Below are 27,962 nucleotides of genomic sequence, written 5' to 3'. Positions count from 1 at the left end.
CACAAGGAGAAGAGGGCGGCAGAGGATGAGATGAGATGGTTGAGGGCCTACTATGTGTCAAGCACCATGCTTTCCGTTGTAAGACCTCATTTGACTGCATTTCTTCACCAACAAAGGGGACCTAGAGCCACCAACTTTGAAAGATGATCATTCTCCTTGTTACCATATAATTAGTGATGCTGGACAAGGTAATTCTGAAGACCAAATATCGCTTGCTTCATCTCTCATTCTTGTGCAGGGCATCTCTGAACATATCTTACCCTCCATGAGAAAGACACGTCTGGGGGAGTTGGTCCTTCCTCTGCAGGTTAAGTCTAATCAGAACTGCTCCTGCCCATGGGGGTATTTTGTCACTGCACTGGAAGCTTGGCCACTGCCAAGTGTGTGGTCCCCCTGAGCTATAATCCAGGCCCCAAGATCATACAACCTGAATCCAATTTGAGGAAGAGGACTGATTGGAAAGAAGCCTATGTGAGATTCTGGTCAATCTGCTTAACCCTCCACCACGAGGCCTCATTTGTCAAAAATATAGCTACGAGTATTGAGCTTCTTTTTAACCCCGAGACTCTATGAGTTCATGTCATTATCAATCCCTGCCGAGTGAACATGCCCATCACTTAGGAGGCATAGCTTCCTAGGAAACAGATGAGGCAGGCAGTCGTGTCTCCACCTGCCCCAGGAAGAGGAACAATAGAAGTTTGTCTCCCAGAGCACAGCAGGTGATGAAAGACAGCGGTTATCTAAAGAGAACCTCTACAATACTCCATAGGGACCAGCACAAAGGCAATTGAATGTGAGTAGGAAGCTAATTTTTAGAGTCAACCATCAACACTTTCTGTAACCATGGTCTTGAATCCTACTTCATCATCTTTCTGATGCTGGTAACGAGCAGGCATCAGGTCTAAGAGAAAAGGAGATAAATGAGGGCTCCCAGTGAGACAGGGGCCTCATGAAACAGCCCCTGCCCCAGCCACTTCCCTTCCTGAGCTCTGGATTATCCCCCAGTGGGGGCCAGGGGTGACTTCCCGGGCCAACCAGGGGCAAGATCAAAGGCAGGGTATTCAGGGCCTCGTCTGAACACTGGCAAATATCTTGCTGATTTAAGGCAAACTGTCCAGAGTGAGGACTGCTTAGTTTAGTGATCCTTGGATGGCAGGGATGGGGCCGTCCCAGCTCTCAACAGCATCATTAGTAAGACACACTTTCGTCCACAGCAGGAAGGCCGCTCCCTGCAGGCCTTTAAATGGAGGAGTTAGGTTTAATACATTTGTTCTTCAGGAACAACCAGAAAAAGAACAGCACCAAGAGCTCAGAGGACCTTTGTCTAGACACAGTTGTGGTATCTTTGCTTAAAAATAGCCCACAGTGAAGGAACCAGAACAGAGGAGAGACAATATGGATTGTGGAGTCAGTTCTGGGTTTTATTCCTGGCTCTGCCATGTACTGGGCTTCCCAGGTGGCTCAGTGGTAAAGAATCCATCTGCCAGTGCAGGAGATGTGGGTTCTATCCCTGGGTTGGGAATATCAGCTAGAGGAGAAAATGGCAACCCACTCCAGTATTCTTGCCTCCGAAATCCCCTGGACCGAGCAGCCTGGTGGGCTACAGTCCATGGGGTCACAAAAGAGTTGGATATGACTCAGCAACTACACAACAACAACTGCCAAACGCTAGCTACGCATGTGATTGGGGGTTAGTTATTTTATCTCCTTAACCCTCAGTTTCCTCATCTGTAAAATGGGGATCATAATAGAATCAGTCCACAGAGTTATGGTGAGCATTCCATGTGAAAACCATGGAACATAAGAAAGAAATTGTTCCATATATAGCAGAGGTTTATACTGTAGCCTGGGCTTCCCTGGTGGCTCAGACAGTAAAGAATCTGCCTGCAATGCAGGAGAAGTGGGTTTAATCCCTGGGTTGAGAAGATCTCCTGGAGAAGAGAATGGCTACCTACCCACTCCAATATTCTTTCCTGGAGAATTCCATGGACAGAGAAACCTGGCAAGCTACAGTCTATGGGGTCGCAAAGCGTCGAACATCAATGAGTGACTAACACATACCATAGCATATGGGGTTCAAAGTCAATGAAAACGGAATTCTGAGTTCAAGTGCAAGTCAACAGTGGCAACCTCATCCCCCAGTCAGGTGGCAGCCCACATTCCCCTCCTTTTCTTCAGATTCATCCCACCTCCGTGTCTGCTGAGTTACATGACCCCAGATCTCACACCATTTCATTTGGAAAGGAAAAATCAAATAGCGGTCTTGGCATTTATTCACTGCCTAATCTCAGGGAAATATCCTTCACGTCTGGGCTTCAGTTTACAAATTGCCTGTGAGATGGAGGCAATGAAGCTCCTCTTTCTACTCCACAGGGCTGTCCCAAGGCGTGAGTAATGCATGCCACCACCTGCAAAGCTCCATGCAAAAAGAAGTCATGGTCCTCATCCTGCTGCTCCCTCCCCTGGTGACAGGGGCTTCGTGTCCTGAGTGGATGTGGAGGCACTCAGTCCTGGGAGCCTGTGAATCTGGGAACTAGAGAGCCGGAAATGAACCAACCACAAAAACATCAGAAAGACCAATGAGTGTTTCACAGGCCACGGGGACGAGCATGCTGAGCGATCACTGTTTGCAAATCCGCACTAACTGGTCATTACGGAGAGAAGCATACCAGTCCAGCGCAAATTTCTCACAGCTTGTTTTTAATCACACACTGATCCTTCATAATTTCCTTTCCCCTATTTGTCCATTCTCCAGCACTAAGAGACAGAATAAGGGCCCCACAGGAGTATTTCTGAAAAATGTCATTTCCAACAGCTATATAAAATGATTTCTCAGCCATATCGGGGGAGGCTGTCTTATGCGTCCGCTGTGGGTACCATCCAATATGTTTCCTGGATACAAGTGCAGAATCAGCACGATTCCACGACATCATCTGTCCCTCCTCTAACACCATCTGATAGATGGTGTTTCAATACATCCCCTTCCTGGTTTACTTGTCATGGAAAGATGTCTGCCCCATGGCTGCTCTTGGGATTAAGGTGGGTTGGTACAGATGGAGCTGTTTTCTCTACACTATTGCAGGGTCAAACAAACACCTGGCTGTCTGCCAGTGCCCTGACGTGCAATGGGCCTCAGGAATGTGGTAAAGTCCTGACGGTGCTCCAGAACTCTTTCCTCAATCTAATGTCCATTGACAGATGAATGGATAAAGATGGATAAAAATGTGGTACATATACACAATGGAATACTACCCAGCCATAAAGAGGGTGATGATTCCATTTGCAGCAACATCAAAGCAACTAGAGATTATCACACTACGTAAAGTTAGTCAGACAAATAGGCATCAAATATCACTTATATGTGGAATCTAAAATATGACACAAATGAACATATGTATGAAACAGAAATAGAATTACGGACATAGAGAACAGATTGGTTGCTAAGGGGGAATGGGTTGAGGGAGGGATGGATTGGGAGTTTGGGATCAGATACAAACTATTTTATGTATAGAGAATGGATAAATCACAGGATCCTACTGTAAACCACAGGGAACTATATTCAATATCCTATGATAAACCATAATGGAAAAGAATATAAAAAAGAATGCATATATATATTAATATATGCTCAGTTGCATCTGACTCTTTGCAAATCCAAGGTCTGTAGCCTGCCAGGCTCCTCTGTCCTGTAATTTTCCAGGCAAGAATACTGGAATGAGTTGCCATTTCCTACTTCAGTACACACACTCATACACACACACATACACACACACACATAATTGAATTACTTTGCTGTACAGCAGAAATTAACACAACATTCCAAATCAACTATACTCCAATTAAAAAACAAACAAACAAACTGAAATCCTTTCCTAATGACTTTGCGTCTGTCTCTTAGGCACCCAGCATTGAGTTTACTGTGTATCCATTTAGTAAATATTTTCATAGGCCAGGCATCATGCCAGGTGGTAGGGATAACAAGAGTAATAAAAAACAGAAGCCTAGCTCTTTTGGACCCTACACTTGAGGGAAGGTAGACATTTACCTGCTCATCACACAACGGCAGGAAAGTTTACACTCAGTGGTGAGTTTACAGAAGAAACGTATGTGATCCTCCAAGAAGATATAACAAAGAAACCCCTATGAGATGATGAAAGCAGAGAAGGCTTCCTCAAGTACATAAAGGTTCAGCAAAATAATAGGGAATTAATTAGCGATGGGGAAAGAACAGACTCCTAATACGACAGACAGAAGAAATACTTGTGCAAAGGCCCCCAGCAGAAGGGAAGGAGCAGAGTAGCCTGGAAAATTTAGCAGGTGAGCAGCGGTGCTAACAATACTAGAAGTTGGAAGGAGGCAGGAGCCAGGAACACAACTCAGTTAAGGAGTGTACTCTCCATCCTAAAAGCACCAGGAAACCATCAAAGGTCTTACACAGAGGACAGCGAGGGTGTGTTGGGCTTTCCTGTGGGAAAGTTGATTTATGTTACTGATGAAGAATAGATTCAGTAAAGGAGATATAGGCAGATAAGAAGGGAAGATACTTGTCTGGGGGAAAATCTCACGTGCTTAGACTATGATAGTGTCAGGGGAGATGGAGACAAGCTTGGACCTCGAATGGCCAGATACAGAGAGAGGGAAAGGGACCCGTTGAAGGCAGACTCTCAGTTCTGGATGAGCAGCTAAGTAGACGGTGGTGCTAGATGTGAGGAAGGCTCAGGTCGGGAGAGTGGGCAGATGATGATTTAGCTTCGTCAAGCAGAATTATGCATAAATTATTATGACCATTCTCATGAATTATGGAAAAATTACATTTTACAGAATGCCTCATACTCATTGTCCTTATCGGATTCTGACAACTTGCCTCATGGGATACAGGACTGTGGGTGATAGATGTTTAAGTGGTAGGGAAATGAAATGCAGGTGGGAGGGACTTTGCGTTGCAATCATCAGTAGAAGGCAGGGTCAAGGGCAGGACTCCGGAGACCATATCCTTCAGAATACATCACATGGCAATTTTCTTTTTCTTATTTTTTAAGCCATGCAGTCTTCAAATGGATAAAAATTCAGTGTGCAGGCTTCCCTAGTGGTCTAGTGGTTAAGAATCTGCCTCCCAATGTAGGGGACATGGGTTTGATCTCCAGGCCGGGAAGATTCCACATGCCAAGGAGCAGCTAAGCCCTTGTGCCACAACTATGGAGCCCACACTTTAGAGTCCATGCTCCATAACAAGAGAAGCCACCGCAATGAGAAGCCCACGCACCCCAACAAAGAGTCGCCCCTGCTCGCTGCAACTGGAGAAAGCAATGAAACAATGAAGACCCAGTGCGGCCAGAAGAAAAAAGTTATCCATTATTTTTACACACTTTTTTTTTCTTTTGGCCGCACTGGGTCTTCATTGTTTCATTGCTTTCTCCATTGCAGCGAGCAGGGGCGACTCTTTGTTGGGGTGCGTGGGCTTCTCATTGCGGTGGCTTCTCTTGTTATGGAGCATGGACTCTAAAGTGTGGGCTCCATAGTTGTGGCACAAGGGCTTAGCTGCTCCTTGGCATGTGGAATCTTCCAGTATCATGCATCGAACCTGGACTGGCAACTCGTTTCATACATGATATTATACATGTTTCAATGCCATTCTCCCAAATCTTCCCACCTTCTCCCTCTCCCACAGAGTCCATAAGACTGTTCTATACATCAGTGTCTCTTTTGCTGTCTCGTACACAGGGTTATTGTTACCATCTTTCTAAATTCCATATATATGCGTTAGTATACTGTATTGGTGTGGCGGATTCATTTTGATATCTGGCAAAACTAATGCCATTTTGTAAAGTTTAAAAATAAAATAAAATTAAAAAAAAATAATGGATACTTGGATTCATGTGGGCATGATGGAGTCAGAACTCCAGTCTTTCCCAATCTCACCTGTCTCCTTTCTTCCAGGACCCTAAGAAAGTCTTGGGGTTCCCAAGGGCAGGTTACAGGCCACAGTGCCTTACCTTTCAACCTCCCAAAGGCCCGGAGATTTCCCTGCAGGCCATACAATTAAGAGCATTTTAATCCTACATTGCCATGGCTACAAAGGGCAATAAGGGACTATCAAGAACCTGCTGCATCTCAGGCACGGCTGGGCCTTCTCGTGAGTTGTCTTATTTAATCCAGTATCTTCCTCTGTGTCTGGCAGTCTCCTACCCATTTGGCTCAGAGGTAAAGAATCTGCCCGTGATGTTGGAGACCAGGGTTTGATCCTTGGGTCAGCAAGATTCCTTGGATCAGGAAGGGAATGGCTGCCCACTCCAGTATTCTTGCCTGGAGAATTCCATGAACAGAGGAGCCTGGCAGGGTTATATTAGTCCACGGGGTTGCAAAGAGTCAGACACAACTGATTGACTAACACTTTTGCTTTTCACTTTCACGGCTCAAACCCAAGTCAGACAGCACTTTAGTGGCAAGATGGGATATGAAGTTGGGGTTTTTTCAACCACTCCTTGTTCTCTTAAAAAGCAGGGGGGTCCAGGCTTACACAGAGCACAGACCTGGAACCACACTAAGACAGAAGAAGCAGCCTTCTGTGCCAGACACAGCTCCTCCCCTCCCGTAGCTCTTCCCCATGGAATTGGTGCTCAGACCCTGGGAGACAGAGTGGCTTGCTTTCACCTTAATTAGTGCAGCAATTTGCTAAATTTTGTTTTTCCCTTTTTAAGAGTGTTAATCAATTTTAGCTCAGAATAGATTGGAATGGCACACAAATTGCCACGACAATCCCCAAATGCTAAATTCTCAACATCTCGATCAACCTCAGAGCCTGAAATATGGGAAAATCAGAAACTCTGGCCAGCATCTGAGTGATCTATTTAAAATGTTATGGCTCTGAAATGAAAAGATAATGGCTTTATGAGGTTTAGAACAAGCCATTTGCTAAAATCAGCCTCATGCCTAGGTGTTTAGTCCTTCCCAAGGTGACTGGAGATGGAGCAGCCACAATTTCTGCAAAGTTACGTGTTCCACTAATAACAGCAATTTGTAAAATCCACTAGCAGCACAGGGTAACAAGCAATGCACCAGAAACACAGAAAAGAACAAGATGTGTTCCCAGCCCTGTCCCCCATTAAGAAGGTTCTAAACTAAAGCAGTAGTTGGACAAGTGAACAGAAAAGATCTTCCTCTCCCCTGAGGGAGTCACAGAAAGATCTCAGAGGAGGTGGCCATGGAGCTCAGTCTTGAAGGACAAGTGGAGTGGTGCAAAAGTAGCTGGAAGGGCACGTCGGATAGAAGGAAAGGCTCAAACACAGGAAGGAGGGAAGAGAGCCCAGAGGTGGTTTCTTAAAGCTAAGTAATAAGTGAATTTGCAGCAACGGCCAGAGACGAGACTGGGAAGAAGAGTCTAGAGCCAGAATATGAAGGGCGTTTTAATCAGACTGTGAAACTCAAGCTTGACGCAGACCACGTGGTACCACGGCAGGATTTCAAGCAAGGTAATAATATGGCCAAATGATCTTCATTTGGTTGAAACCTTCTGGCCCAACATAATCCTTAATATTTATTCAGCCTAATCTTGTGGGGGTGATTTGGCCATGCCACACGGCATGAAGGATCTTAGTTCCTCAACAAGGAATCGAACCTGTGGCCCCTGCATTGGAAGTGCAGAGTCTGAACCAATGGACTGCTAAGGAAGTCTCTATTCAGCATTGTCTTTTAAAGTGCACTCAGATATATTCTCTCATTTGAGCCATTACTCCACGAGGTTGTTGTTATAATCACATTTCTACTCATGAAAAATCAGACCCAACAAAGGTATAACTTTGTGTCTTATGACCAGTAAATGACAATACACAAGTTCAAACCCAGTCCCATCACACTCTGAGTTCAGTGGTGACCTGACCAGGTAATCAAATTCTCCAGATATCAGCCACCATGGGCCTCCTTTAGATACGGACCAGGCCAGAGGCCTCCAGCCTCCACAGAAACGCTTGGTGGTCAGAATTTCATAGACCAACATGTATCCTGTGCTAAAGAGGTGGTTAACACTTCAGATAATCAAATCAATTTCAAGTGGCAAAAACCCTCAGATACACCTGGACATTTCCAGTTGGGAGTTGAGATTTCTGCCTTTGCTTCTGTCTACTAAACCATAAACAAGAAAAGCATGACCCCCTTCCCGCCAGTACCTTGAGCTCATCAGCGTTGTAGAAGTCTACACGCACCGCAGGTACCATCCAGGTCTGGAAGAGTGTTGCCAGGATCTGCTCGGCGATGGAGTCAGCGATGAGGTGGAAATGGAGGGGGTTCCGCCTGTGGGCAGTGAGAGGAGGAGTCAGGAGGGAGAACCAAGACCTTTGAATTCTAGCCACAAAACCCCATTCTTACCAACTGGTAATATTTGGGTTCCTCAGTCCTCAGTGGTAAAGAATCCTCCTGCAAAGCAGATGTGGGTTCGATCCCTGGGTTGGGAAGATCCCCTAGAGAAGGGAATGGCTACCCACTCCAGTATTCTTGCCTGGGAAATCCGGTGGACAGAGGAGCCCAGTGGGCTACAGCCCACAGGGTCATAAAGAGTTGGACACGACTGAAGCGACTGAGCACACACACACAACCAATTTGTAACAGCAACGGGGAAGGTCAACCAGGCACGTTGCCTAACCAGTGCCTGCTGGGGAGGATGTCAGAGGTGACAAGGAGAGAGGATATCTAATCCAACCTCAAGATTTCAGAGATGTGGCAACTCCAAGGACTGGAGAGGGTAAAATCATTGGTGACACTCTGCTGCTGCTGCTAAGTCACTTCAGTCGTGTCCGACTCTAGTGACCCCACGGACTGCAGCCTACCAGGCTCCTCCGTCCATGGGATTTTCCAGGCAGGAGTACTGGAGTGGGGTGCCACTGCCTTCTCCGTGGTGACACTCAATGCAAGCCAACCACCATACCTGCTATTACGGCATCTGTATCTCCAAAAATCATAGCATGTGTACAATTTGGTCAATGCTTTATCTTTACCACCTGGATGTACTGGCCTCAGTGAAGCACGTGGACAGAGGATAAGGTCTTTAGACTGGCTGTATGGAGCTGGAAAGTACTTCTCTCATAGCACAGCACTAAATCCTGTCTCCTGCTTGCTCCCCCCACCATGTCCATTCCCATCCCCCAGGGAGCCACAATGGCATCACCTGGGGCTCCCATTACTGAGTATCAGCTCACCCTCATATGTAATATTTCTAAAGTCTTTAGCATCCCATCTCAGTTGGCCGGCTGTCATACTGAGCCAGCACCCAAATTACAAACCAGCAGCACACAAGGGCAAAGCTTCTGATTCAAATGTAAATAGGTCCGAAGCCCAGACCTAGCATCTATGGAGGGGGCTTTGAACGGGTCACTTACACCTCCGCACTGCTTCTTCACTGTGCACAATGAAGAGTCCCCTCGGGGCTACTGGGTCAATTAGATGAGATAAGCAGTACAACGCTCGCTGCATCTCAACAGCAGAGGTGGGATAATAATAGACAGTGGAGATGCCTTCTTGAGGGACTGCCAGGAACAAAGCCGCAGTTGAACCCAGCAGAACTACTACCATAGATACCACAGCGCCAGTAATAATAAGAGCACGCATTGTAATGAAGGGGCACCGCTGAGAAATCTAAAGATGGGGAGGACCTCACCCCCTGCCCCAATCTCAAGGAGCTCTTACTATTTGAGGAGATAGTTAAATATAGACACAATTAAATATAAACAGAAGGTGGAATGTGGTAACAGCTACAACAGAATACAAGGCTCCAGAAGACTAAAGAAAACGAAAGGCGAATCTGGACTGGGTCAGAAGGATTGTAAGCATTGGGGATGCTTTATCCTTGGCACAGGAAGCAAAGGAAGAGGGGACATGATCCAGGGAGAATAATAAGAGACTGAATGGAGCCCAGCAGGCGTTGAGAGTGTGTTGGGACAGGAAGGTTAGCAGGGACTCGGGGGTTGGAACAGAGAAGGGGAGAGATGCAGGTACATAGTAAGCAGTGCAATGAACAGTCTGTACTTCATCAGCTCAGCAGGGGGAGTCACACGACCTGCCCCATAGCTCTCAACCCCTGTACAGTGGCTCCCCAGCACTGTTCTAAGTTCCAGACACATACATGTCTTTCAATTCTCCCTTCCCCCATGCACCCTTTCCACCTAGGCCTTTGCATATGTGGTTTACTGGGTAGGAAATCCTCATGCGTTTGCTTATTCTACACTTTCTGAACACCTGCTACCCACCAAGCGATGAGCAGGATGCTGGGGACATGGTGGTAACTCACCGTCCTTGCTCTCACGTATTCCAGTCCTGTCCTCTCCTTCCTCCTCCTCCCTCCCTTTCACAGTCGCCATTCAGCGTCTGGTTCTCTCTCACCCAGCCTTCACTTCTGAGGTCGGCCATTGGGTGCTCCTGGAATCCGTCCCTGACGACCTGTGACGAGGTCAGGGGCCCTTCCTAACACACAGTCCTCTCAGCATCTGTGCCATCCTCAGGCTGTAACTGTCTGCTTACTTGTCTGCATCCCTCCTTGACTGTGAGCTTAAAAAGACGAAGGGTAATGCCAATGATGCTGAAATGGAGAGTCCCAGGACGGAGCTCCATGCCTTGGATGCAGTAAGAGTTCGATTAAAAAAAAACGAATGTGAAATGAAAACCTGACTTCGCGTCTGGAGAAGAGCAACAAAGAACAAAGAAGTCAAATTTTGAGGGATTTCAGAAGAGATCACGGATATGAGGAAAGTAGCAGGGAAGAGGAATACAACGGGGTTTCCTGGGTTGGGGGTGATGCTTCTAGGACAGGGGATACGGGAAGAAAGGCACACTGGAGGAAGATGACGGGTTTGCTATTGGATGTAGCAAGTTGAAGGTGAGGGAAGCAAAGCCAAGTGGAGCTGGGAGGATGAGCCTAGACCTGAAGAAAGTTATTATCCAAGGTCAATCTGTCAAACACATAATAGGTGCTCAAGGGTGCTGAGCTGAATCAATGACAAAGAAGCCATCAGCACCACTGAACTTCTCCACGGTACCCACTGCCTGGACACTGCAAACTCTCTGATTAAGCCACGTATGCTCAGAAGCAAGTGGCGTGCCTGCCCTACAGCCTTCCTGGAAGCTCTATAAGAAGCTTCCCTATAAGAAGCTGCCAGCGGCCATTGCTTCCTGAGGTCCTAAGTGATGACCAGAGGCATGAGGGAGTGATGGTATGTTTGTTCACTGGCCAGTGACTTAACCTGGATGCTAAGCCAGGGGTAACTTGTCACTCCTGGGAAGACAGAGGGTCCCTTTAGCCCTCAGTATTGGCACAACCACCTCCCTCTCCCACGGGAACCACAAAGGAATCTTACGTATGAAGAACGGATAAATGTTAAGCTGTATAATTGTGAACTTGCATTTTTATCCACGGTGGAGGGATGGCATAATTTTAGACATGGGGATAACAATACCAAACAAACCAAGGTACACATATTTGCTCCCACACATCACATTTTCTACACATCTATATCTTTACCTGTGCTGTTCCTTCCCCACAGAATTCTTCCCAATGCCTGTGATTTCCTGTTCATCCCTTCCAACTGTCTGTCAGTGATCTCCTCCTCTGTGAGCGAATCCTCATCCTTCCCTTTTCCTCCTAACTGGATGCCTCCAATGAAAAGCTAATTGAGCACTCATAGCAAAGCACTGTGAGATCAAATTCAAACACCTGTATTCAAGGCACTATGGTACCAACACAAAAACAGAAATATAGACCAATGGAACAAGATAGAAAGCCCAGAAATAAACCCATGCACCTACAGGTACCTTATTTTTGACAAAGGAGGCAAGAATATACAATGGGGCAAAGACGCCTCTTCAATAAATGGTGCTGGGAAAACTGGACAGCTACATGTGAAAGAATGAAATTAGAACACTTCCTAACACCATACACAAAGATAAACTCAAAATGGATTAAAGACCTAAATGTAAGACCAGAAACTATAAAACTCTTAGAGGAAAACATGGACAGAACAAACAATGACATAAATCAAAGCAAGATCCTCTATGACCCACCTCCTAGAGTAATGGAAATAAAAACAAAAATAAACAAGTGGGACCTGATTAAACTTAAAAGCTTTTGCACATCAAAGGAAACTATAAGCAAGGTGAAAAGACAACCCTCAGAATGGGAGAAAATAATAGCAGATGAAACAACAGACAGAGGATTAATTTCCAAAATATACAAGCAGCTCATACAACTCAATACCTGAAAAACAACCTAATCAAAAAATGGGAAAAAGCCCTAAACAGACATTTCTCCAAAGAAGACATACTGATGACTAACAAACACATGGAAAGATGCTCAACATCGCTCATTATTAGAGAAATGAAAATCAAAAACTGCAATGAGATATCACCTCACACTGATCAGAATGGCCATCATCAAAAAGTCTGTAAACAATAAACGCTGGAGAGGGTGTGGAGAAAAGGGAATGCTCTTGCACTGTTGGTGGGAATGTAAATTGATACAGCCACTATGGAAGACGGCATGGAGATTCCTTAAAAAACTAGGAATAAAACCACCATATGACCCAGAAATCCCACTCCTAAGCATATACCCTGAGGAAATAAAAATTGAAAAAGAGTTCATTGCAGCACTATTTATGATAGCTAGAACATGGAAGCAACCCAGATGTCCATCGACAGACGAATGGATAAAGTTGTGGTACATATACACAATGGAATATTACTCATCCTTAAAAAGGAATGCATTTGAGTCAGTTTTAATGAAGTGGATGAACCTAGAACCTATTATACAGAGTGAAGTAAGTCAGAAAGAGAAAGATAAATATTGTATTCTAATGTATATATACAGAATCTAGAAAAATGGTACTAAAGAATTTATTTACAGGGCAGCAGTGGAGAAACAGACATAGAGACATGAGGACTTATGGACATGGGGAGAAAGGAAGAGAGCGTGAGATGTATGGAAAGAGTAACATGGAAACTTACATTACCATATGTAAAATAGATAGCCAATGGGAATTTGCTGTATGGCTCAGGAAACTCAAACAGGGGCTCTGTATCAACCTAGAGGGGTGGGGTGGGGAGAGAGATGGGAGGAGGTTTCAAAAGAGAGGGATCAGATGTATCAGACAGATCAGATCAGTCGCTCAGTCGTGTCCCACTCTTTGCGACCCCATGAATCACAGCATGCCAGGCCTCCCTGTCCATCACCAACTCCCAGAGTTCACCCAGACTCACGTCCCTCGAGTCAGTGATGCCATCCAGCCATCTCATCCTCTGTCGTCCCCTTCTCCTCCTTCCCCCAATCCCTCCCAGCATCAGAGTCTTTTCCAATGAATCAACTCTTCGCATGAGGTGGCCAGAGTACTGGAGTTTCAGCTTTAGCATCATTCCTTCCAAAGAAATCCCAGGGCTAATCTTCAGAATGGACTGGTTGGATCTCCTTGCAGTCCAAGGGACTCTCAAGAGTCTTCTCCAACACCACAGTTCAAAAGCATCAATTCTTCGGCGCTTAGCCTTCTTCACAGTCTAACTCTCACATCCATCCATACATGACCACAGGAAAAACCATAGCCTTGACTAGATGAACCTTTGTTGGCAAAGTAATGTCTCTGCTTTTGAATATGCTATCTAGGTTGGTCATAATTCTTTCCTTCTTATGGCTGATTCATGCAGAGGTTTTACAAAAAACAACAAATTCTGTAAAGCAATTATCCTTCAATAAAACAAACAAACAAAAAAAAATTCAAACACCTGGCTCCTTCCCTCCACCATGAGGCCTCCAAGGACAGCAGCCATCTTTTCATTTCCACCCCCAGCGCTGGGCAGAGAGGCTGGCAAGTAACGTGTGCTCAAGAAACACTCATACAACAGGAAAAGCAAGCCAGTGCTCTCTGCTTCCCCATCACTGTTCACATTCCCCATAAGAAGTAGAAGCAGCTGAAGACATGCTTACATCAATGGCTCAGGGCTGGCGTTTTGCTCCAGAACATTTGGGTCGGAACCCTGGCTGCATTAATGACTAAGTAAATACAAGCATGTGACTTCATCTCTAGGCCTCAATTTCATTTCAAATCAGGAATAATAATGGTAAGTAAGCAGTAGTATCAATATATTGGCTAATTGTGACATGTGATATATATAAAGTGCTTAGCAAAATGCCTGGCATGTGGGTAATATTTCGATACATGTTAATAATTGGTATGGTCTGAATGTTCATTGACTCCCACCCCAAATTCATTATGTTGAACCCTAACCCCTCGGGTGAGAGTACCAGGAGGTGGGGCCTTTGGGAGGTGAATAGGTCCCTGGGCAGAGTCCTCCTGAAAGGGGTTAGTGCCCTTACAAAAGAGGCTCCTTAGCTTTTTTAACACAAGACAACACAGAAGGAAGTCTGCAGTCTGTGATCAGGAAGCTGGCCCCCGCCAGAGCCAGGTCATGCTGGTGTCATGATCTTGGACTTCCTAGCCTCCAGAACTGAGAGGAAAAAATAAATTCCTGTTGTTTATGAGCCACCTGGTCTGCTATTTTGTTACAGCTGCCTGAATGGACCAGAACTGTTATCAACATGAACTTATGAAACCGTTATTTTCTCTACTGCTTTTACATCACTTTTCAAATAAAGTATTTTCAATTAGTTCTTCCACTCATAGACCAAAAAATGCATTGAATGGATAAACATCCAACAAAGAGCTATCAAGCATCAAATAAGGCAGAATAGGGATTTAGGCGATGAATGAGCTGAGTCCTCTCTTCAGGCAGGAATCAATGTAGCAGAGACAGAGAAAGAATACAAATAACCACATAAATGTCAGTACATAAGGGCTCTGTAACACTGGGCTGCACACACAGCTGCAAGTTTGGGAATAGCAGGCCCTCCCTGCTGCCCTGCAGCCATGTGAAGACACTGACCTGAATGGTGAGTAAAGGGATTCCTGGAGTTGGACGGTGAACAGCCTGAACAACCGTACAGAACGGCTATGCAAGGACAAACGCACATGTTCACGGAGAATAAGAACGAAAGAGACGGCTTCTCAGCAGTGGAGAATCTAGGAAGTTTCCACGGATAATGTGGCAAGTAAACCGGACCTTTGGATGAGAAAAGATGAAGGAGAGAGAAATGTATCCTGCAGTATGTAACAGAATTAGGAAAAGAACAGAGGTGGAGAAATTCATAGTATGTCTGTGAAAGAACTACAGTCTTATTAGAGCAGATCATACAATGTTTATTGAATGTCCACTGTATGCCAGGAATGGGGAGGAAAGAAAAGAAAAGAGAGAGAGTATTAACAACAGGATGGGCCAGGGTGTGTGAATTCTTAAAAACAGTATTCAATTCTCCAAGTGAAAGACAGCCAGATAAGGTTTATAGGGCTTGGCAGGCAGCAGACAGAAGCTGTAATTCAGAAGGTTAATCTGGTTACCAAGCAGAAGATGGACAGTGTGGGTAAGAAGAACAGGCTCTCAGAGGATGATGGTGCCAGCATTTCTATGGGGCTTTCCCCTCTTCTGCATTCTTCCTCAGGAATAAACCAAAGTCTCCTTCAGGAATACACTGAAATCTCACCTCCTCAAAGAGGCCCGCCATGACCACTCCATTCAAAGCCCCTCTCCCTATCCACCACGCCTCACCCGACTGCCACAACTGGTTTCTTTCCAGCAGTGACTAGCAGGGCTGTAAATCTTCCCATACATCTACAGATCTATGTCAACCCTCCAGTAGAACGCGAGCTGTCTAGGGTAAAGACTGTCTTATTTCACAAAGCACCTACTCTCTTGTCTACTCTCTCCACAACCCTGGTGCCTAGAAAGTGTCTGGCCGTGAGTCAGGTCAGGGCTTAGCCACACCTTCCCATAGGCTGTGCTGACACTGGAGTGGTGTCCACAGCTGCCTGCACGGGACCACATCTCCTGCTCCAGCCTCCGGATCTCAGTTCAGACACCACAGCTCCGAGGAAGACATTCCATGGTGTCAAGATGCCCTTTCTCAGAGGCTCCCACTGAATTCAGGGCTCAAAACTTACACTTTTGCAACTGTTCCCTGTTAGATGGAGTCTTGGCACTGGGAACTACATTTTGTAAATAATCTTTCACCCAGCTATCTCAAGAAAGAGGAGCTGAAGGAGACATGATTAAATGCAGTATCATATCCTGGATGGGATTCTGGAACAGAAAAAAGAACTTAGGCAAAAATTAAAGAAATCTGAAACAAAGGACAGGACTTCAGTTATAATAATATAATCAATGAGTAATGAGTTTTATGTGCTCAGTCATGTCCGACTCTTTGTGACCCCATGGTCTATAGCCTTCCAGGCTTCTTCCTCTATGGGATTTTCCCAGGCAAGAATACTGGAGTGGGTTGCCGTTCCCTTCCCCAGGGCATCTTCCCCACCCAGAGATCGGACCTGGGTCTCCGGCATTGCAGACAGATTCTTTACCATTTGAGCCACCAGGGAAAGGAAACTAAGTCTGTAAGTTAGCACTAATACAACTACTCAACCAGCATTGGTGGTCTGGATGCCTACCATTTATTATTATATAAGAAAGATACAATTGTTGCTGTTGTTCAGCAACTCTAACTCTTTTTAGGACCCATGGACTGTAGCCCACCAGGTTTCCCTGTCCAAGGAATTTTCCAGACAAGAATACTGGAGTGAGTTGCCACTTCCTTCTCCAGGGGATCACCCCAACCCAACGATCGAACTTGTGTCTCCTGCCTTGCAGGCAGATTATTTACCTGCTGAGCCACTAGGGACTGGCTCATTAATTATAACAAATATACCATGAGATGTCATAAGAGGGGAAATGGGCTGTAGGGTTTTGGAAAATCTGTGCTATTCCTTTTGTAATTTCTTTGTAAATCGAAAACTGTTCTATGAAATAAATTTTATTAAAAATAATCTTTTCCTCAGATTTTTAAAACAATTCCTTATAGATATACTCATCCAGTAATAATCTATCAAAACAAAAAAAAGAATAAAAGGACAAATGAATAATTACCAAAGAGATCCAAATTCCCTCATAGTGGACACAATTACTTGCCAAGTCTGGCGCAGAGGCCCTTAGAAGACAATGTGAGAGCGTTATCTTTTAATTTGGGGTTAGGTGATGGTTTCTGACATAACACATCTAAAGCTCAAAAGAAAAAGAAAAATACAAAAGATTAAAAACTTTTGTACTTCAAAAAGCACCATCAAGAAAGTGAAAAAGAGGGCCACCAAATGAGAGAAAATATCTGCAAGGCATAGATATGCCTGGTAAGGGACTTGTAACCATAGTATAAAAATATTTTACAGCTCAATACAAACACAAGTAAGCAGATTAGAAATGGAGCGAAGTATCTGAACAGTCATTTCTCAGAGAAGACATACAAAAGGCCAATGAGCAGAGGAAAAGATGCTCAACATCACTAGTCAGTAGGGAAATGCAAATCAGAACTGGGATACCACTCTGAAACCCACTAAAATGACTAAGGTAAAAATAACAGCCAATAACAAGTGTCATTAAGGATGTAGAGATACTGGAACCCTCAGCTGCTACTTGTGGGATTATACAATGACTGTAGCTGCTCTGGAACACAGTTTGGCGGCTTTTCAAAACATGAAGCATAAAGTTACCATTGCTGACTTACCCAGAAATCCCACTCCTAGCTATTGGGTTGGCCAAAAAGTTTACTGGGATTTTTCTGTAACATGTTTTGGAAACACCTAAACAATCTGTGGCCAATCCGATATCAACAAATAATATATGAAAATGTGTTCCCTCAAGAACTTTAACACAAACATCCACCCTGGCATTATTTATAACAGTCAAGAAGTGGAAACAACCCAAATGGTCACCAAGTGATGAATAAACAAAATGAGGTAAATCCATACAATGGAACATTATTAGGCAATGAAAAGGAATGAAGGACTGGCAGATGCTACAACATGGATGAACCTTGAAAAGATTATGCTACATAGGAGACACCAGTTACAAGAAGACAAAACAGCATATGGTCCCATTGATAGCAAATGTTCAGAATGAACAGTCCACATAAACAGAAAGATTAGTGGTTGCCAGGGGATGGAGGGAGAGGGAGTGGGGAGTGATTGTTCATGCGGACGGGTGTTTCTTTATGAGATGCTGAAAATGGGCCATTGATAATATTAGATGGTGGGGATAGTTGCGCAATTCTGAATGTTCCAAAAACCACTGAACTGTCCACTTATAAACAGTGAATTTCATAGTATGTGAATTACATCCCAATGCTTCTCCACTGGCCTGAGATGGAGAATGACAGTCTAACCTATGGGTCTGGGAGCAGGAATGAGGTCTGGTCTACTTAGCTGTCTTATAAGCTGTGTTGTACAAGAAAAGATCTGCCTAGGTAGGAAAAGCCAGCAATTGTCCAGGTTGGCTCAGACTATAAGTAACCCCAACTCATGAGGACAAAAAAGTGCCCTCAATTCAAAGAACATTCCACAATTCAGGACAAACAGCAATACTGGTGATAATTTCATTCCCAATGTGCAATCCCCAAGGCTGATTTTGCATTTGGTTCCTAACTCAGGATGGTAAAATCATTTTAATGCTAGAGGCTTGCAAATCCCCAAACCAGCCAAAGGCCGTGAGCCTCCATCCTATTCTCTGCTGTTTGGAGGGAGATTAGCAAGAGTTAGACAGATGTTAAGAACATATTTATGCCAAAATGAGTTTCATCAACTGAAGATAATAAGAACTCATTCAGAAGAATCACAAAAGGAATGATTTTCTTAATATGATTCAGTATCTATAAAACAACTAAAATAGCCTTTAATATCAGTCCACCAGTTACATATGCATTCTGGGAGCAATGCTTTAAGCCCATGGGAAAAGGCTTCTACCTGAATGGGCCAGCTTGAGTACACGTCTTCAAATACAATGGGTCCCACATAGCTTGATTGGGGTCGAGCAACCCAGACATTAGGTCTCTTCTAATTCAGACCAGATCATGCTTTCCTAACAAAGAAGGAAGCAAGTGCATGCTTCACCTTCAGCAGAGCCTGCAGATTTTGCTCATAATGAGCAATGCTCCTGCTGCCTCTGGTTTCCTTAACTGCTCCCCTGTTCAGGCTGGGATGCAATAAATATGGTAATACAAAGAGGCAAAGATGATTAAACTCCAGCTTTCTTCCTGCCTTTCCTTTCTTATTTCTGTCAGGAATGTGTCACAGTCCCTATAAGGCAACCCAAGGTCTGTTTTTTATTAAAATATACAAGGACAGCTGAGTTGAATAATCCTTAATTATTAAGTTTACAATGGAATTGCAATTTTAGAAAAAGAAAGAGCCTGTGACAGCAACTCGAATGCTCAGTGAATCTGTTACACTGAGAGATTTAATGGAACTCACTGCAGAAAAACACAGAAGCCCAAATGAGGGTTTTTTGGTGTGAGCTCTTGGTGTGGGGGAGGACAAGTGGCCTTGATAATGTGGAGAGAATCGAGGACACCTCAGTATCATGTCAGAAGAGCTCTCCAGCAGAGAAGAACAGAGCAAATCAAAGACCTCATGCTTTAGTAAAAGTAGCATGGACTCCAAGGTTGGCCAGAGCCAAGGGTAGAACCTCAGGAGCATCACTTATTTACTCGTGACCTTGAACACAGGATTTAACCTCTGGGCCTCAGTTTCCTCATCTATTTGTGGGTATGCACTTGTACATGGCTGGGATGAAAGTCAAATACAATGACCTATCCTTGGGACCTATAAACTATATTAACTAATTCTTTTTGGTTTTACATGCATGACTACATAGCATGCATCTTTTACCTGTTCAAAGATATTACATGTCCTTGCTATTTTCTTCCCCCAAACTTTACTGAGGTATAATTGATAAATAAAAATTTGTATATTGAAAGTGTATTATATACTTTGTTTTTCCAAAGTACATTAAATACTATGAAGCATTTAAGGTGATATTTTTATATATGTCTACATTGTGAAATTGTCATTGCAATCAAGCTAATTAATGTATCTCTTGCCTTATGAAGATTTTCTTTTCATTTCCCCATGCATTTTCTTAAGTCTTACTAGAACACTAATGTTCAGTCCAGGGACTTCCCCAGTGGTCTAGCGATTGACTCCATTTTCCAATGCAGGGTACGCAAGTTTGATCCCTTGTTGGGGAACTAACATCCCAAATGCTTCATGGGGCAGCCAAAAAAGAAACCCCACTATTTATACTTAATACCTCAAAAATACATAACCTGAAGTGAAGTCGCTCAGTCGTGTCCAAATCTTTGCGATCCCATGGACTGTAGCCTACCAGGCTCCTCTGTCCATGGAATTCTCCAGGCAAGAATACTGGAGTGGGTTGCCATTTCCATGGGGGATAAAGATGGAAATGGATCACAGGAATGGTAACAATGTCTACATGGTCACCCAAAATGATGAGTGAAAATAAGAACATCATACTCAAAACAGTAACTTTTTGAGAGTTTGGACTCTGAAGCTAGACTGTCTGGGTCCAAACCCAGCCCCGCCCTTCCTCTCTGTGACCCTGAGTCATGACTTCACATATGGATCCTCAGTTTCATCATCTGTAAAATGGGGATACCAGTAGACCCCCTCATGGAATTAGAAGAACATTCAGTGAGTTGGTATCTGAAAAACACTCAGAGCATAGCCTAACACAGAGTGAGAACTACCCTTCTATTTGTTAAATAAATAAAATACAGAAGCATTTTGCATTGACTACCTCTTTTGATATTCACAACAGGGCTCTATGAGAGACTAGGGAACAAAACAAAGCTCCAAGGAGGAGAGTGACCTCCCTGGGTCAGCACTCACAGATAGAAAGACCAGAATCAGAACCTACTTCTAGTTCTTTGTTTTATTCAATCCTAGGTTCCTCCCTGCAGAATCTGGAAACTGCTTCTATAACAAGTTTAAGCTTGAATAAGCAATAAGACAATTAGAGGCAAATACTGATCATGAAGATGCTGTTTTATCCTTTTTGCTCTTGAGGGGCACAGATTTAAAAACAAACACACAAAAAAGTTGCTTGATATGAAAAGCAAGGCAAACCACCCAGTCTCCTCCTGCCAACAGGGTGATGGAGTGAGCGAGTAAGTAGATCTTCCTAGCAAACAAATATTAACTTTTTACAAGCTGATCCACCTTTCTGACCAGGAGGTAAGCACTTAGTGACTAAGTAAGAATTTTTTCTCTGCTCACTAAAAGCTAAGTTTCCTTACAGAATAGCTATATCTCCCAGTTTATTTGCAATTAGAATTGGAGTTACAGGCATTCCCCCAATTTTTCTTTAAATAGTATCCCACCCAAGTGACAAAGACACAATACTGTCTTATTTTCAATGAGGTAAACCTTTGCTCACATATACCGTGTATTTATTTTTTCTCATCCACTTTTTTTCTTCATTACAAAGGGTGCAAAATGAGATGACCAAAAATGTATGTAAAGAGAAAACAAAACCAAGATCATTTGTACTTTTTCCATTCTGAACACAACATGCAAAAATTCCATTTTTCATGTATTTTTGGCTACTCTTTCACCCCCTGTATGTCAACTATGTAGATGTGTACGTGTATGCATGACACATATGTGTGCATGTATTTACATAGTGGAACGATGATAAGTGTGAGTTTCTGAACTGTCTTGTCACTTACTTTATATCATAAACTAACACTTAGCCATGTTATAATATACTTTTTATAACCAATTAAGAATATGGTTTACTATAAGAGGGATATTCCATTATTTAGACTTATTGTTTAAGTATTAAATTTAGACTTACTGTTTAAGTATTAATAGAATTTTTAGGATTATAAGCAGTATTTCACAAAAAATTTTCCTCTGTTGTTAGGATTATCCCTTTAAGGCAGAATTCCTTAATGTAGTCATATAGGGTAAACATCTTGGGCAACAATACTATGAACTTTCTAAAAGGTTATAGCAATTTTTAATGCCAGCATCAGTATATAAGAGAGCTCACAGGAACTTCCCTGGTGGTCTGTCCAGTGGTTAAAAATATGCCTTCCAATGCAGGGGACGGAGAAGGCAATGGCACCCCACTCTAGTACTCTTGCCTGGAAAATCCCATGGACGGAGGAGCCTGGTAGGCTGCAGTCCGTGGGGTCACTAGAGTCGGATACAACTGAGCGACTTCACTTTCACTTTTCACTTTCATGCATTGGAGAAGGAAATGGCAACTCACTCCAGTGTTCTTGCCTGGAGAATCCCAGGGACAGGGGAGCCTGGTGGGCTGCCGTCTATGGGGTCGCACAGAGTCGGACACGACTGAAGCCACTTAGCAGTAACTTAGCAGTAATGCAGGGGATACGGGTTCAATCCCTGGTCGGGGAACTAGATCCCACATGCTACAGGGCAACTAAGACGCAGGCTGCAACTGCTAAGCCTGTGCGCCACTAAGGATCCCATACGCCACAACAAAGACCTGATGCATCTAAATAAATATTAAAAAGAATTAAAAAAAAAAAAAAGAACTGTGCCCATAGCACTCCTTTCCTATCTTTTAAAATATAGTGTGTCCACTATCATTAGGCATGCTACAGAAAAATGGATTTGATGTAACAAAGCAAACCTTAAATGAAATTTTGCTAAAAATCTTGTCCGGAAAATAAATCTAATTACTGTAATTAACAGTGAAAGCCAAAAGAAGCATCCGGCACCACTATTATTATATTATTAACATTAGGAAGGTACTCCATTTGTCAAAGTATTTTATAATCATGTATTAGTTAATCCTTATAACATGCTTTGGAAGCAATGAAGCTATTTATAGCTGGACTTCCTGAATGGAATGTCTTTCAAAAGTCCTTTTGTCTTGATATCTCAAATCATTATGACCAGCATATCAATTCACAGAATCATTCTTATCCGTAGAATCCCAAGGATGGGAGGGACTTAATCGGCTGCTCAGTTCAGGGAGATAAAGCAGGCCCTGATGTGGGTGCAGAATTTTCACATCACATGTTGAGAATTTGCTTTCTTCTCAGATCTCCATGCCTCCATGAAAGTATGGCCTGCCACAGGCAGCTGATAATAAAACTACTGCTATTTCTAAATTGAACATCTTTGTGCTGCAGCTACTGTAGGAGGAAGAGTTTATACTCAATAGGATTTTTACAATTTCAACAACTGCTGGAATTATTTAGGTTTGTACATATACATGACTGTAGCTGGAATAGTACTTACACCCAATACTACCATAAGAACTTTTTATGATCTTAAAATGTGCCATAATTGAGAAAGAGCATAACTATCTGTAATCATACAATGTATATCTGCCATGCTAAGTAGTGTCCAACTCTTTGCGACCCCATGGACTAAAGCCTGCCAGGCTCCTCTATCCATGGAATTTTCCAGGCAAGAATACTGGAGCAAGTAGCCATTTCCTACTCCAGGGGATATTCCTGACCGAGGGACTGGACCCGCATCTCTTGTGTCTCCTGTACTGGCAGCTGAATTCTTTACACGGCACCACCTGGGAAGCCCAATTGTGCAAATACTCTTCTTTAGAGTGTTTTTTTTTTTTTTTTTTTTTCTCCCAACCATGAGTTCTTTAGTGCAGACAAGGAATAAATATTGAGTTGGCCAAAAAGTTTAAAAACCCAAATGAACTTTTTGGCCACCCCAATACATAAAGGCTGAAAATCACTTGTCTACTTCAATGCTTAGCCTACATGATGGCTGGTTTCAAGCAGCAGATCAAGGCTGCAGAACCACGAGTTCCCAAAACTGCACAGAAACCAGGGTTGTGGGAAAAGGCTCCTCTTTATTCCACATTCCCATTTTCTCCTTGGATGTACAACTGAAAGCACAGTGGCAACTGGACAGAGCTACCAGGAGGGCCCACGGCCCCAGCAGTAACTGACCCTGTAATGTATTTGTCATTAGTAGCTCCCACCTCCCTTCCCTGCTCCAGGAAGGCAGCCAATGCGATGTTTTGTTAACCTGCTGGCTGACTGCAGGAACAGGGCAGTCCATCAAGAACCAGCCGGGTGAGATCAGTACAAATAGCCGAGCTAGGAAATAAATGCTGTCTTTTACCAAGTAAGTTTTGGGGTGAACTGATTCCTAACTAACTGATAAAAGCTAACTGATTAAAAAAACTCCAGTCTAAAGAGTGAAATGGCCTGCTGAAAATCACTGAGCTGTATAGTGGCCTGAATGTGAAGTGAAATAAAATTAAGTCTGGGCTAATAGGTAACTGGTTGAATAAATATGTCTTTAGGTTATTTATTAACAAAGGCTCCTCAGTTCAGTTCTGTCGATCAGTTGTGTCTGACTCTCTGCAACCCCATGAACCACAGCATACCAGGCCTCCCTGTCCATCACCAACTGCCAGAGTCTACTCAAACCCATGTCCATTGAGTCAATGATGCCATCCAACCATCTCATCCTCTGCCGTCCCCTTCTCCTCCTGCCCTCAATCTCTCCCAGCATCAGGGTCTTTTCCAATGAGTCAGCTCTTCACATCAGGTGGCCAAAGTATTGGAGTTTCAGCGTCAACATCAGTCCTTCCAATGAACACCCAGGACTGATCTCCTTTAGGATGGACTGGTTGGATCTCTTTGCTGTCCATGGGACTCTCAAGAGTCTCCCAGGTTTAGTTATTAAACAAGGAAACATTTATGGAGCATATAAATAGTACTTTGCTGAGATACTGGGAAAACAGGAAAATCAAGGCATAGTGTCCTATCTCCAGAAGGCCCAGATTCTACTAGAAAATATAACATGTATAGATAAACAAAATATAATGTAATAAAGATAATAATAAATACATAGGACTTTATGGGCGGGTAGAAGGGGAGGCCTGACCCAGGCTGAGAGGTACAGGTGGGCTTCTGATTACTAGGCACATACCCTGAGAAAACCATAGTTCAAAAACATACACATGCCCCTTTGTTCACTGCAGCACTATCCACAATAGCCAGGACATGGAAACAATCTAAGTGTCCGTGGACAGGTGAATGGATAAAGATGTGATACATATATGCAATGGAGTATTACTCAGCCAGAAAAAGGAATGAAATTGTGTCATTTGTAGACATGGGAATGGACCTAGGGTCTGTCATATAGAGTGAAATAAGTCAGAAAGAGAAAAACAAATATAGTATATTAATGCATGTATGTGGAATCTAGAAGAATCGTACAGACAAACCTAGTTCGAGGGCAGGAACAGAGATGCAGATGCGGAGCATGGACATGTGGACATGGGGTATGGTAGGGGATGGGGAGCATGGGATGAATTGGGAGGGACATATATACACTACCATGAGTAAACGAGACAGCCAGTGGGAAGCTGCTATAAAGCACAGGAAGCTCAGCTCGGTGCTCTGAGATGGCCTGGGGGTGGGGTGGGGGGTTGGGAGGGAGGTCCAAGAAGGAGGGGATATATGTATACATGCAGTTGATCCACTTCATTGTATAGTAGAAACCAACATAACATTGCGAAGCAATTATGCGCCAAAAAAAAAAAAAGAAAAAAGTCAGGAAAAAAAAAATGATGCCTAGGCAAGGCTTAAAGAAGACAGGGAGTTTGCCAGCTTGGAGTGGAGGAGGATGGGAGAAAGGCACAGTAGAGCAGCAAGAGGAAACAAGAGGCAGGGTGCGCCTCGGACAGGGTGTGGAGTTGCCAGCAGGCGAGCGCTGCTGGAGACTGAGGAGCAGCATGGGAACACTGCTCAGAATGACATCAGGCCCTGCATGCTCCATGTGCCATGGCAAAAGCTTCAATGCTCTATCCTGGACAAGGAGAAGCTACTGAAAAGTTTTAGGAAATCAGATCAGCATCTCTGAAACATCAATATGGCATCACAGAGGATGGGTCAGGGAGACAGAAAGGACAGGTGAGAGTCCATGGAGACATGAACTATGCCAGTCACAGTGGGGATGAACAGGAAGAGGTGGAACTGAAAATTATTCAAGAGGGAGAAGCTGGAGGCATCGGTAATGGACAGGCTGGCTGGGGGACTGCAAGAGAGGGTAGACACAAGATGAACCCCAGTTTCCTGCAGGGTGGGTAGGTCTTGGGTGTCCACCATCTTTCCCAACTCTGTTTATGCTCTTGACAGTTAGATGTAGGTGTAAAACTTTGATCTCTGTTCAGTTAAACTCTGGGAGATTTTCATGCCTGTTCCTACTGGTAAGATCCTTCTGGATCCTGCATGGATATCCGATACATTTCCACACTGGTGGCTGTAGCTATGGATAAGCTTCATCCAAACCCTTGGTAAGAAGGTAGAGGCAGAATCAAGGACCTTAGCTGGAGTTGTAGACCCTATTCTGGATATACTCTGAATATAATTAGATACACATCAAAACAGTGAAGGGACAGAAGAAAAGTCCTATGAAAAAGGAAAAGTAAACGACAGGTGTTTAACTTGGAGAAGAGGTGACTCAGGAGAGGATGGTCACTTCCAGGTGGAAGAGGAATCCATCTTTCATAGGACTGTCTCCATGGCGATATACTAGTGCCAGAGAACATCATCACACCATCCACAGATTGGAAAAGTTCAGCTTGACATGAAGCACGACTGTCTAAGGGTCAGAGACACCTGGAGGTGGGGTGGGCCACATTGGCACAGAGTAAGCATCTGTATAAATTTGCTAGAGCTGCCCCAACAAAATGCCACAAGCTGGGTGCCTTAAATAACAGGAATTCATTTTGTCTAGTTCTGAAGGCTAGAAATTCAAAGTCGAAGTGTCAGCAGGGTTGGTTTCTTCTAAGGTTTCTCTCCTTGGCTTGCAAATGACTGTGCCTCCGTCCTGTCTCTTCTTATAAGGATCCCAGTCCCACTGGATGAGGGTCTACCCATAGGACCTCATTTTAATTGAATTACCTCTTCAAAGACCTTAACTCCAAATTCAGTTTGAGTTACTGGGGTTTAGGACTCCCAAGGATAGATTTTAAGGGATCACAATTCAGTCCACAACACAACCTGTCAACAGGGATGTGTAAACAGAGGTCTGATGACTGTCAACCAGAGGAAACCAATAAAGAAATTGAAGTAACAAATTCAGAGCGTCCTTGAAGGTCCCTTGAGGTCTCAGAGCTACGATTCTCAACGTTGCGAGAGGGCACCTCAACCCTGCTGTTAAACATTATTAACACAATAATCTCCGCAGGGCTTCAGACAATAATTACATTTTCATGGCAGCTTAAATGATGGATGAGAAATGTTGCTTTACTTTAACCCTTCTTGGAGGAAAGGCGCGGGCCTGTGGCTACACACGAGAACCTGCAGAGGACAACCCCACATTTACCTGTGAAACAGGACAGACTTCACCAAGGTGACTACGTCCCGGCTGGCGTTGTATCCGGCACAGACAATAGCAACGTGGATTGTCTGGGAAGAGAACAGAGGAGCAATTAGATGGAGGAGAAGGATTTTCCTGGTGCTTCTGACGGCATGAGAAAGTGCCCTATTTCTTGTTGGGATGGTCGGGACACAAGGAACATTGGCGACAGCTGTGAAGAATAACTCCAGACAGTTTTATTAAGGCCTTTTTAATCGGTTTATGGAGCTATCATCATTTAGAAACCATTAAGGCTCTTTTCAATTACATTTTGGGGACGAGAGAAATGGCAATTGGCTTGAATAGGCAAACAGTGCATCCCGTGCCCCCAAGCCTGGAGACAATGACAATCGGTAACAAGAGAGGAGAAAGAAATACGCCTGAATGTATGAACTGACAACCAGGATCTCAGTTGGAGACGTGGTGGCTCAGAGTTCAGGAAATGTTCTCATAGGACATCTCAGGTCAGGGGCAATCTGATAACAGGACAAAGGGAACCAAGAAACACCGAAGGGCCCAGCTGGGATACCATTCAGGGAGCTGAAGGCTGGCAGAATCAATAGGACATGGATGGATCATCTCACCAAAGCACTTGAGAGCATGGGCCCTGGCATGCCCATTAACCCCTGGTGACCCAGGAGAGCTTCAGCATCAGGGGGCTCA

At 44.0% G+C, this 27,962-nt stretch overlaps 1 protein-coding gene across 7 annotated transcripts in view; it reads right to left on the bottom strand.

The window, feature by feature from the left end:
• Window positions 1-27,962, bottom strand: part of LARGE1 (LARGE xylosyl- and glucuronyltransferase 1) — a 622,955-nt gene that overhangs the window by 292,546 nt on the left and 302,447 nt on the right. For all 7 annotated transcript variants that reach the window (XM_044941379.2, XM_044941380.2, XM_044941376.2 and 4 more), the window contains 2 exons: window positions 27,267-27,349; window positions 8,163-8,286 (listed from right to left, as the gene is read on the bottom strand). In XM_044941379.2, coding sequence (XP_044797314.1) covers window positions 8,163-8,286; window positions 27,267-27,349 — 207 coding nt within the window. The remainder of the gene's footprint in view (window positions 1-8,162; window positions 8,287-27,266; window positions 27,350-27,962) is intronic.

Source organism: Bubalus bubalis, chromosome 4, assembly GCF_019923935.1.
Source record: "Bubalus bubalis isolate 160015118507 breed Murrah chromosome 4, NDDB_SH_1, whole genome shotgun sequence".
In the NCBI taxonomy this organism is placed as follows: Eukaryota; Metazoa; Chordata; class Mammalia; order Artiodactyla; family Bovidae; genus Bubalus; species Bubalus bubalis.
Note: the sequence above shows the minus strand (reverse complement) of the source record. Positions and strands in the feature narration are given on the sequence as shown.